General features: G+C 42.2%; 1 protein-coding gene across 3 annotated transcripts in view; it reads right to left on the reverse strand.

Moving 5' to 3' along the window:
* Positions 1-7,726, reverse strand: part of PCDH9 (protocadherin 9) — a 963,854-nt gene extending 956,128 nt beyond the window's left edge. For all 3 annotated transcript variants that reach the window (XM_059684807.1, XM_059684808.1, XM_059684806.1), the window contains exons 1-2: positions 7,187-7,726; positions 2,750-5,920 (exon numbers count right to left, since the gene is read on the reverse strand). In XM_059684807.1, coding sequence (XP_059540790.1) covers positions 2,750-5,785 — 3,036 coding nt within the window. In that variant the 5' untranslated portion in view covers positions 5,786-5,920; positions 7,187-7,726. The remainder of the gene's footprint in view (positions 1-2,749; positions 5,921-7,186) is intronic.
* Between the last annotated feature and the right edge of the window lie 5,223 nt (positions 7,727-12,949).

The raw sequence follows: 12,949 nt of genomic DNA on the forward strand, positions 1-12,949 counted from the left end.
TTTGAAAGCTTTTGTGGTAATAAATCTTACTTTTCAAAATTGTGTAGCTTCAGAAGCACAGTTAGTATGAAAGCCACTAGTTGAAGTAAACAAACTAAGAAAAAAGAATGTTTACCTTTTAGTTTTAAATAGAGTGTCTTCAGATAATAATTATAGAGTTCAGGGGGGAAAATTAAAAGAATAGTATATGATTTATGTTCTCATTCATAGAAAATATGCCTTTTCATACAAAAATTGTACATGTTGCTATCACCTTTCTCCCACTATTCCTTTTCTCCAACATCACAATTTTTCTTTCTCATCATGAAAACTTCTAAGAGGTATAAGCAAAGCCATTACAATAGCTTTTATCATAATAGCGAATTATAGCTATATATGAACATCAAAATGCCTACAATGAGAATTGAACAGTGACACTTGGTTTCAAGAAATGTCTAAATTGCACTTCAGTTCCAGTTAGCGAATTACTCAGCATCCTATTTCAAAGATGACATCATACAAACACATATTATTATGGCTAACTTAGTCTTGACAAAAGATCGTTGCCATACTTTGCTAAAATGTACTTAACATTTATGTCACTGTACTATAGTTTCAACTTTCAGGGCAAAGTCAGAAAAAGTGGGTCTGTATATTAATGCTACAATGAAATGAAAGAAAGGTGATGTGGGGAGAATATCAATATGTTTCTTTGGAAAACAAATTTCTGTTTTATATTTAAAGTTTAAATCATGTTAGTTTTTTTCAACATATTATGCAAATCATATAATATCATCAGTATATTGTGAGTGACTGTCACATTAAAAGTCAATAATAAAAAGCCGTTTTCTTTCATTTCATTAAAATAGTTATTTTATACTTAAACTCATGTAGTTTCATAAATTACTTTTTCTTACCATGATTAACTACTTATCAACTTTTATAAACCTCTAGTAATCTCAGAAATATTCTAAATTTTAAAACTCCAGCTTCTTTTTAAAAGATGATAAATTTAACATGAAACTAAGTCATTCCAACTTCCAGTTATAGCTTTCAACTTCACATTCTCACTAGAACATCTATATTGACTCTTTAATTATTTTCATCCTATGTATTTAAGCTCTAAGTATACTTTTAAATTGCTCTAGGTTTTTTTTTTCCTTTAAGAAATGGAGATTTTAGTTGTATAATTATAGTCATCCCATTTAATGATCTGGGAGTATCTATGTGATTCATTGTCAAAATTATTTTTATAAATAACCATAAAATCTTAAAGTCCCTCCAGAGCAATAAACACTAGAAGATGAGAAGGAAATGGAGTTTCAATAAGACCTTCTACCCCACCTCACTTCCACACACACATACACTAAGCGGGGGGGGGGGGGGGGGGGGGGAGGGGGGGGGAGAACTCTTGAATTTCCAATCACTAACCAATGACTGTCAATAAATACTACATGCACATTTATTTTGCTTTACTGTACTTTCTGAAATCTATATGTTCCTTATTTTTAACAAATTAAGATGGGCCAGCACCATAGATGGACTCAGTACCAACAAAGATCGAACATGGATTGCGAAATGCTAGAAAGGTGGTGTGGTGAGAGCTAATCACAAAAGAGCAAGCAAACGAACTGAAATGCCAGTTGCTCCAGAGCAACTATCATTAAATAAAAGGTATCTTTGGCTGTAGTGCCAGCTTGATATCTCCCTCCCCCCTTTCCTTGCTACTGCGGGATTGGCACCTGGCCAGCGCAAGCACATGATACCCTAGTGCCATCTACAGGCTATTACTGACACTCAAATTTCATGGCAACAGACAAGCACCAGTGAAATAAATTAGACAGCGCTGCACTTAAATCTTTATTAACAAAGAATTATTAGACCTAAGAAAAACTAATTCTGGATTTGGTTGAAATATGAGTTTCTCAGCCTCTTAATCCCTCTTCATATGCCATATTTCACAGTTTAAAATGAGTTATGACAGATCACTTATGCATTACTAAGATGAGAGAATATTTACAATGGATTCATTCTTTTCTGTATAAATGAGTTAAATCAGGGAGACAACATTCCTTCTTTTTTTTTTTTCTTTGCAAGAGTACTTTGGCCATTGTGGACAATCTGCAAGCCTTTCTACGCAATACCCAACTTACTATATTACAATAAAATCATCTGAAAACAAAAAGAGGACCTATATGGCTTAGTTGCAATCTCTCCACAACCATGTGCTTCACAGCTGATGTACATTTACTATTCTACCATCTTGTTTAGAGACTAAAAAAAAAAAAAAAAGTTAACCCCTTTAGCAACCACAGCTCCAATGTAATTACAGTCAGCCCTTCAAACATCATTTAACACTTGAGATTTGAAGGTGACTTTTCAGATGAAAAGGTAATATGAAAATCTTGAATTTGGGAACCCCAGGAGCAGAATTTGGCATATCAAGACAGGTTTTCTTCTTCAGCCAACATTATCTTGGGACATTTTGGAATCATTTCCTCTTTTCATCTTTTGCCTTTTGAAGCAAACTGGGAAGTTAAATAATTCTCAGAACTCAGAAATTTCAAAGCTGTTCTAAAAAAAAATCGTGACTGAGCCTCAGAGGAAGAGAAAAAGGGGTCAAGTTTTTTTTTTGTTGTTTTTTTTTCTTTCTCCCCTCTTTATAACTAAGCTAAAGTTCGACCAAAACAACAGACACACTGGCACGTTAGTACTGGTTGACTGGGCACTTGTATGCAGTACTTATAGACCAGTAGAAGTGCTCGTTTACCTGTCTGGTGTGTAAGGGGCCCTTTGTCTTGAAGCCTCCTTGGGAACTGCACTCTGAGGCACTGAAGTGATCTGAGCTAGTGGAGGAGCGTTTGGACAGGGTGTCACAACCCCCGACAAAGGTGTTGTCCAAAGGGAGTTCCTGAATCACGTGGTGCTTTTTCACGGACACCGGAGTGTCTGGTTTCAGGTGGAAAGCGGGCTGCGGAGAAGCGGATTTGTAGTGCTTGGCCAGGTCGGGGCTGTTAGGCTTGAAGGTGGTCGGGGGTGCGGGGCCCCAGTCAAATCTTCCTATGCTCTGCTCCTCCAGCTCAGCCGGCAGGCTGATGGTCCCGTTGATGGGTTCGTGCACCGCGTCATCGGGTTTGGACTCTTCGATGGTCACGAAGTTCAACAGCGAGCTCTTGGGAGACTTCCTTTTCTTTCTCTTCTTTTTCTTGTTTTGCTTGTTCTCCTGGTTGGGGGACATCCACTCAGCCCCTTGCTTGCTCCTCTGAGCTGCTTTGAACCGGGAGGCGTGGCGACAGCGCACCAGCACGGTGACGAAGATCACGACGATGACCACCATGGCACCGGCCACGATGGCGATCATGATGGTGAGATAGTCCTCGTTTTGGTAGGGCTGGCTGCTGTCCCCTATGTTCCTGTCCAGGGGGGTCTCCATAGTCCTGCGAATCAAGTCGTAGATATAGGAGGCATTCCCAGCCGTGTCGTTCACATACAGAAAAACAAGCACAAGTGTGTGCAAGGACTTGGGGTAGCCCAGGTCGCTTATGTTGACCACCAGACGGTGCAAGCCCACGTCGGTGGGCGCCGGTTTCTCTTCCAGGGTGATGTTGCCGGTGACCGGGTCAATCCGAAACAAGCCTTTGCTGTTGCCACTCACAATGGTGTACTTCAGTTCAGCGTTCATCCCGGTGTCGATATCCACGGCAAACACTTCTGCCACCACTGAGCCAGGGATGGCCGAGAGGGGCACCAACTTGAAAGAAGTGTTAGACGGTGGGGAGATGACAACGGGGCTGTTGTCATTGACGTCCATGACGTTGATGGTGACCTTCGCCGTGGAGGACCGGGGTGGCTGTCCTCCATCGGTGGCTTTGACATCAAAAGTGTAGGAACTCTGCTGCTCTCTGTCGAATGAGACATTCGACTTGATGACTCCGGAATAGGGATCCAACACAAAATTATCATTGTCGTTCAGAATGGAAAGAGTCACAGCTTTATTCTCGCCCGCATCTGCATCTGTGACTGTGATCACCCCCACGGTACTATACTTTGGCAGATTCTCAGACACAAAAAACTGAAAGTGATTATGAGTAAACTTGGGGCTGTTGTCGTTCTCATCCAGGACAGTAACAATCACCGCCGCCTGGCTTTGGAGGGGAGGGGTCCCATTGTCCCTGGCAGTTACTGTAAAAATGAACCGCTCTTGTTCCTCTCTGTCAAAGACTCTGGAGGCTGTCAAAACCCCTGTCTTTCGGTCCAGATCAAAGAAGGAGGCATTCGGTCCAAGCTGGTAAACAATGTCTGCGTTTTTCCCACTGTCCTCATCTGTGGCACTAATAGTTGTTAAGTATAACCCACGTCGGTTGTTTTCAGAAACTGACAGCTCAATTACAGGCTGGTTGAAAATGGGTGGGTTGTCATTTTCGTCCTCAAGCTTAACCCTTACCAGGGCAGTCTGATTTAAACTGGGCTTCCCAGAATCAGAGGCAACAATTTTAAAGCTGAATTCTTTGGTGCCCTCGTAGTCCAACAAAGAGGAGGTCTCTAACAAATACTGGTTGTCGTACACTGCCTTCAAGTGAAATGGGACCTCTCTTTCAATAAAACAGATCACTTTGCCATTCACATCTGTGTCCTTATCAGAAACTGTAATTAGGGCAATCTTGGTATTGACGGGATCTTTCTCGGATAAATACACCGTGCCATTGATGGGACTTATGATGTACCTGAGGTCTATGTTAGGCGGGTTATCATTCACATCAGTCACATTGATGGTGACGGTGGCTCGAGCCGGAGTGGAGCTGCCATCACTAGCCAGCACTGTCACTTTGTGAATGGCCGTCTCCTCTCGATCTAGGGACCTCTGGACAGTGATCAGCCCAGTAGTATTATTTAAAGCAAAGAGTCTTTTGGTAGCAGGGGCGACCTGGGCACCAAAAATGTACCGGATCTCAGCATTACTGCCTATGTCTGCGTCAGTGGCATGGAGCTGAATGACAGAGGTGCCCACCGGAGCATTCTCCGGGATATGGACCTCCACTTGCCCCTCCTTAAACACTGGCCTGTTGTCATTGACATCACTTACTGTGACCTGCAGGATGGCCGTGCTGGATTTCTGTGGAGTGCCTCCATCCTCTACTTTGATTTTCATCACATAGGTATCTTTCTGTTCTCGGTCCAAGTTTTGCTGAACAATCAATTGTGGCCACTTCTCTCCCTCTGGAGTTTCCACAATATCCAGTCCAAACACACTCTGGCCATTTAACAACTCATAATGCTGAACACCATTGAAGCCTGTGTCAGGATCTGTTGCTGATGGGATTGGAAAGCGGCTGTTGATCAAAGTGTTTTCTGGAATTGAAATATTGATGACAGGAGATGGAAACATGGGGGCATTGTCATTGGTATCCTTAACAATTATCTTTATTTTGATCAGCCTGAAAAAGTCATTGGGGAGGATCACCACCTCAAGTTCAAAGAAACACTCGTTCTCCTCAGCATAAGAGGCTCCAGCACAGAGTTTCTCTCTGTCTATTCTATTGGAGGTTGTGAAAATCTCCCCAGTGCTACTGGACACTTTCACCAAAGGGGCATCCCCAGCTTTAGAAACCAGTCTGTAGACGAGGCTGGCACTGGTCCCTGTGGCAGCATTGATGTGAGAAATGTTCAGATCCTTTGGTATGTTTCCTATGGGCACATTTTCAGGCAATTCCTCTCTAATAGTGTAAATAAGTTCTTGAGCTATTGCGGAATCCAGCCTTAAACAGGCAATCAGAGCAGCCAACAGGTAAAAATCCCTCAGGTCCATGATAATGTATTTATTTTCTTTTCCCGAATTTTAGGGTTTAAAGGTTCCCACTGAGGAAGGATGCACGAATTGCAAGAGGGAGCGTGCATGGACGGGAGGATGCATTACATCTCATCGCTTACTTGGAGACAGCCACTGTCAACACAATTGTACAGACAATATTATTCTTCAGTAAACAGACACACACAGTCACGAAACATTACAGCACATTTTCCACTGCATATTAGTAAACATGGCAGTTTGCGCTGCCACTGTTTGCAAGTTAACTCTGTGGATAAAAACACTCAACATCCCCTGCTTGTTGCATTTGGCCAGAGGAAATAAAATCATCTACTTTTGAATTCAGGACAGCTGCTATTTTTACCTGTGTTCACCCACACTGTTTTTCAGGACACCATTTAATTCACAACATGCATTCTTGTTCTCCTCCTCCCCTCCCCCTGGCTTACCTGCCTCCTGGTTTCTAACCCACCTCCCTTAGTTTTTTTTTTTTTTTTTTTTTTTTTTTTTTTTTTTTTTTTTTTTTTTTTTAAGGTGGAAGTGAAAAACAGTATTTAGCTGTGCTTCCTGCTAACTGCTTTGTCACATGTCAACTGTGATGAGTTTTCTTCTCTGCCACACTGAGTCATATCTCTCTCTCTCTCTTTTTCTTTTTTCTTCTAAAAGGACTATGTCTTTCTTTCCCTCCAGTTCTTCAACTGCCTGCTAACACAATCTTCCTGGGAAACAAGCATCGGACATGCTGCAGCATCAGCAGCAATAGTCACCGGCCACTACAGATCCGTATTGCCTAAAAGCACAACACCGAGACTTCAAATGTCTTATCCAGACCTTGCTCTCATTTCTCCAGGTTGCCAAATTAACCCCATCAGCATTAATCAGCACGTTAAAACTTTACAAAATAATAATATAAGATTCCTGTATCCTAGAGGTGAAAGAGAGTGTCAAGGTGTATGTGAAACGCAGCAATATTTCCATGTAACAGCACGATATTTTCTACAGAGCCTAAAAGAGGGGGGAAATGCAGTTTCTTAACCCTGGTCTCTGTTATAATATTAGTAACATCTGCCACACATAAAGACTGCAACCCAATCATGCAGGTTAAAAGGCTCCTGTTTAGATGCCCCCCTAACTGCAATGTAAACGGGTGCAAGGCTCCAGACAGCCACCCACTTGAGTAAAACTAGTCAGTTCCCAGGCTCTGATCTCATCTGCATTAGCTGCACGCTAGCTGATGCCCGTGATTAGTTCCGGCAGGGTGATGCAGGTAGGGATGCAGATACAGCCTGGTAGGTGAGTTCTGCCCCAACCGTCTACCCAATTACAAACATCCCCCGTCTACACCCGAGGACATATCTAAACACGGCGTTTACAATGGTGCATGCGAAACTTTACACTTACGTGAGTTGCCTCCACCTTTCCCCTTTCCCGGTATGCTGCAGTTAGGAGCGGTTTGTTCCCACACATAGAGAGCCATGCATCTGGTAGCACCAGTTTGGGGAGGAAATCAGGAGCAGCACAGCGTTTCCTCCCGGTGAAATATGTTGCTTCGGGCTGGCAAATTAGCAACTCCGGAGAACAAATTCGCAGATTGGTCCTTATTCTCTCCACATTCCGTCTCTATTACCCAGGGGGTCTGGGCTCTTCTGGTATTTAGCACGCACAGCATCCAGTCGCACTTCTCCAGCTCGGGGGTATTTTCCACAGCAGCCAGCATACCATTCCCCTCCGATGTCAGCGCCGCTGGAGTCTCTAACTTCTTGTAGGAAACGTCAGAGTTGGGGTGATGGTGCTTCTCGGGCTGCTCTCCGGGGTGACAGCGGCCCGAAAAATTCCTAATGGGTTGCTCATCTCTTGCTGGTTGGAGAGACTCCGGGGCGCTTCTTCCCGTCGGGCTCGCTTTCCCTCTCCCGCTTCTCCTCTGCCCCTCTCTGCTTCTCCCTCTCCTCGCTCTGAACTGAATTTCTTGATATAACTCTCAATAAGCCCAGAGGGAGGGCGTGACGGCCGCGGGCCCGCCCCCGGCACCTGATTGGCCCGCATCCTGCGGTGCGGCAGCCGCACGCGAAGGAGGGGGGCGCCGAACAGGGCGCCGACTGTCTCCCCGCCCCCCCTCCCCGGCGCCCCTCGGCCGCCGCGAAAACACGGAGAAGCGATCCCGGCCCCGAGAGAGCCGGGCTCCCGGAGGCGCACGGAGCATGCCCAGCGGGGGCCGCCGGGAGGGGAGAGCCGGCGCGCCTGGGGCGGTCGCGGGCGGTGCTGGCGGCGGCTCCGCGCGCTCCGGGCAGCGATCGGGCAGCGATCGGGCAGCGATCGCCGATCCGGCGGCCTGGCGGGTACGGGCGGCTGCCGGGGGGGCCGGCGGGTGAGCGGGCGCCGGTCCAGGGAGCCTCGGGCCCCGCGGCGGGCGGAGATGGGGGACGCCGAGGGCGCTCCTATCTGGGCGCACATGTCGCACTTGCCTTTTCTACTAAATGGAGGGACCCCAATGCAAAGAGATGGGAGGGCACCCGGAGTCCGAGGCCGGAGATGTGGGGTCACCCCTCGGACGGGAGGACGGGCCAGCCGATCCCCGGAGCGCGTTAAGCAGACAGCACGCCCGGCGATGCTGGCAGGGACTTGGCAAGAAGGGCGGAGCGGAGGGGGCGGATAGCGCAAGGTCCGGGCTGAGAATCTTAATCTTTCAACCTCAGTCAGGACCGGGAAGAAAATTCACTATAGCCTTTCTGGCCTGCTGGGTGACGGGAGCTGGCGGGGAGAGACGGGGAGAGCGGCAGCCTCGGGGTCCCCGGTCAGCCCCGGCCAGCCGGCTGCGGCGCGAAGTCTCCTCTCCCCGCGCTGCGGCGCACGGGCGGCTGCCTCTGCGCTTCTGCTCCGCCGCGCGGGAGCCTGCGAGCCCGGCGAGCCCAGCGCGCGGCTGCTGCACAGCCCGCTCCCAGCTCACTTAACTGCAAACTTTGCCTGCGAGAGGCTGGAAGGAGTCCCGTCCAGCTGCTTCCCAGGGCTGTGGACCATTTCCTTTCCCCTGGCACTTGCTGCTGATTCCAACTGTACACGTAATACTTGTCTTTCCCTGTGCGATTCATGTCTCTCTGACTCGTTTTGTAGCGTGTGCTCACACGTTTCTCCTTTTCCTGCAAGTGCAGGATGGAATGACTCCCGAAAGGATTAGCCTGATTTCTGAAATATGGGCCCCGAAAACTAGACTATCTCTATATATGACTGATCTTTTAAAATCAGTAAGCCACCAGGTTTGCGTAATGGGTTGTTACCAGAAGGATATATTGCATGAGCAAAGTTTGAGGCTTTCATAATAACAGTTCACTTGGAACAAAAATTTTATTTTTTTTGAATGACCTATAAAGGTTGTCTGAGAAGGTCTTAATGTGTAATTGAATAACTGGTTCTAACTTACAGGGAGAATAAAGGGCACTTATTTTACATTTCCGTGTTCTCCATTCTGTACTGAGCTGTGGATGGATGCATTCATGCTCTTCACACAGTTCTGCACTATGATGGCATGTACAAAGATACCTCTTAGTTTTTGAATAGAATGGTTTTCTTTTTCAATATGAACACTTATTTTTAGATACTTAAGTTAAAATGTAAAAATATTATCACCAAGCAAACCCACCAAACTTAGATATTGTATAAATAATTTCACTATTTAACCAACTCTTTTGACATTACAATGTCCCCACATCAATGACAAATATTTTTTTTTAAATAAACTTTTTCTGAGGTCAATATTCATGCCAAAATTCAGTGCCTAATGTGCACTAAAATAGTTAATCTCTTAATGAAAAATATAAAAGGGGATTCCTCAAGGCAGTAGATTGATAATGCTTTCTAAATAGCCAAAAGTCCTCTCATAATAGTATTTTGTATGATTAGAGTATATAAAAGTTAAGAATAAAAAGGACTGCTTAAGTATTTAAAATTATAAAGAAAAATATTACCTCATACAACAATACGAGTGAATCAAAGGAAGATTCTTTTATCTTAACTCTGAATGATCATTTTGCCATTCACAAAATCTACAATTAGAACTAGTGCATTGTTCCAGTTGTCACCTATTTTATGCTCTGAACTTGTTTAAAAGAATAAGTGAACCATCATTTTGATACATTTACAATAAACAGCAGCACAGCCACTTTCCAGTTCACTTCTTACACATCACAGTCATCTCAATTCTTATGCTAATCATACTATAGTCATTTCAAATTCATGTTGCAGTCACAGCACATAACTTAGCAATAATTACTATTGTTACTAAGCAGAATTATTTCTGTTTGCTAAGGGGTGGCTTTGTGAGTAGTCAGGACTCATTACTGTCTTATGCTCATAAATGAAATCTTAGTATGAACACAGATGAAGGTTAAGGAGGAAAAAAAAATCATATGATTACATTTATGACCATGAGACTTCAATTACAGAAACCAAAGGTCAAAGCCCCCAAATGAGGTCCATCTCTAGACTCTTCAAAGGATGTTGACTATAATATAGAAACAGAGCTACTGACTTCAGTGCATTCTCTCATTCAGGTGTTTATTTGGAATATCTAAATTATTGGAATTCTTTAACTGATCATACTAGTTTTATCTCTTAAAGCTAGAATGGTTGAAGCTTATTGTTTGCCCTATTATATTCCAAACTGCTAAACTCCAGAATGAGAACTATTATTAAAGATCTTATTCATATTCAGGAAGAAAATTAAATCTAAAGGGTCATATTTCTAACCCTCTGCTATCATAACTTGAGGCTTCTGCCCAGAAATCTATATAAAACATTTCCATAATGAGAGCTGCTCACAATTCACCTCTTCTACCTTATTTTTTAAAGTGATATCTACATTATTATGTATTAAGGAAATTATATTGTACATAAATTTTAGTTTTTGTAGGAGGCTATCTATTGGTTTTGATGCATTTTAATCACTTTTTTTCTTCAGTGAATTTAATAAAATATCTAATTTCCAATTATGTGACTGCCAATATAGATCTTCCAGTATACGTATTAGGCTTCCAATTAGATCTCATTAATTTACCCTTATTCATTTTTGTCATTGCACGCTTTCTACAGCAAGGAATTGTTATATTCTCACATGTGTTGTACCTGATTAGTATATGATTTAGGAATTATGCCATCTGGGCTATAGTAAAACTGCTTTAGTGTTCCCTGCTGCTATATAGGTCATGGGATATTGTGAAGCTGAGTCACCTTAGACCAGCTACCCAAAGACTTAAATACTATTTCAGATGAATATAGAAACAGATGTTGAGATAACATCATTTTACATTCCAACACTTAATGTTGTTCTAGTTATATATTTATATTTATATATTTAAACAATTTTCATGTGATAGCATTTAATAACTTCAATTATCAAGCAGTTCGGTTTGTTAATTGAATTTTCATCTATGATTTTTTAGTTTCCAGTCAGCATTTTAAAATTACATTTCACACAGAGATTGTAAAGGCTTTTGCATCAAGCTACAGTTTGTATAAAAGACATAGACTGTGGTATTTGCAATGATCAAATGACCTCCTCAAGGATCTCAAGACTAAAATGTTCAACATACTATTTCTGTATTCCAATCAAAATGAAAAGTAAAATAAAATAAATACTAGTGAGCCTTGTACTTCTAAAGTGCCTTTAATCCAGATGCCTCAGTGTGTCTAACAGACATTAATAAATCAATCACAGGGATCTTGGGTCACAGCAGGTATTATTGTCCTCATTTCACAAAAGAGTCTAGACTATTGTAGTGCACTTCTGGGGGAAAATTGTGTGAAAATGCTGAGGGTTATTTATATTATCACTACTTAGAAAATGACAATGCAGAATGTTAACAGCACAAAAAATTAACACCTTTTAAGACTGTACAAACTGGCAAAGTGTAGTAAGGTCCTTGAATAATTCTGCTGCACTATTAGGTCTTTCCTTCGAATATATATATTTGTTCTCTCGCTCTTCACTTTTAAGTCATATAATTTCATGCGAAATGTAACAGAAAACTTTCTATTTCTTGTCTGTAGAACATTTATTTTCTGTAGGTAAGAACTGTTAGAATATCAAGTATGATCTATTTTATTCATATTTACATAAAATAAAATGCCCCCAAATTCAGAAATTACATGCACACTATTCAGAACCACCTCTATTTACTCTTAAAAATAGAAATAGAGAAATGTTGAGACAAGAACTCATTTAATGCACAATAGCATTTGCCCAAAGGTAATTGGGAAAGTGATTTTCTTAGATATTAGGACTTCCTCAATTTAAAATAAATATTGTACAATTTTTTTTCTTTATTCTCTTTAATACAGTCTCATTAATAAGAGTATGTTGTTGAAAACAGAACTTCATAGTACCTGAAACATTATCCTAATAACTTCCATTCCTATTCTTCTCTCCCATTTCTGCATGCCTATATTTTTTCTGTCCTTTTTCTTTTCTTTTTTTAAAAATAAACTCACGTGACATTCTTCTAAGAGCCCAACTTGTTACATAATGTGCACATAAATAGACTTACTAATATAGGGCAGAATGGATAAGCCTCATTTTTCTCTTATAGTCTCCTCTCAGGAACCAAATTCAACCCACAGTCCCCCTGTAATTGAATTAGGATGAGTCAGGGAGACTATGCATATTCCATTGACTCTTGCAGCCCTGGCTTAATTCCAGATCACTGATAACACCCAAGCAATAGAGAGAGGGATTGCTCAGCCTTTAGAATACACTGGTATGCTTTGCCTGGGATTTAAGTCAATACCACTTCACTTTCAAAAATTATACATGTATACACATCATCCTTTAATATATTTTTCTTAAATGAAAATCGTATTTTGTAGTGTATTAATAGACAATCTTTAAAAATGCACATCATCATTTCAGTCCTACCCCTGTGAATGTACTGAGCTCTCGCTACACACGGACTGGTGAAATTCTCATAAAGGATTAAAAGCACCTCGAAGAACCTTCTTGGCTGGATGGGATGGAGTCTGTCTGCCTTACAGTAAGCCAGGACACATCAGCAGAGCGATGCATTTTTAAAAATAGAAGTTATAAGGAACATCAGATGTTGAGAGTTTAAAGCATAAGTCTAATTAGAAAATCTACCCTTGGAAAAATGTCGCTTGTAAAGTGAAATAACCCAATAA

Source organism: Myotis daubentonii, chromosome 2, assembly GCF_963259705.1.
Source record: "Myotis daubentonii chromosome 2, mMyoDau2.1, whole genome shotgun sequence".
Lineage (NCBI taxonomy): Eukaryota > Metazoa > Chordata > Mammalia > Chiroptera > Vespertilionidae > Myotis > Myotis daubentonii.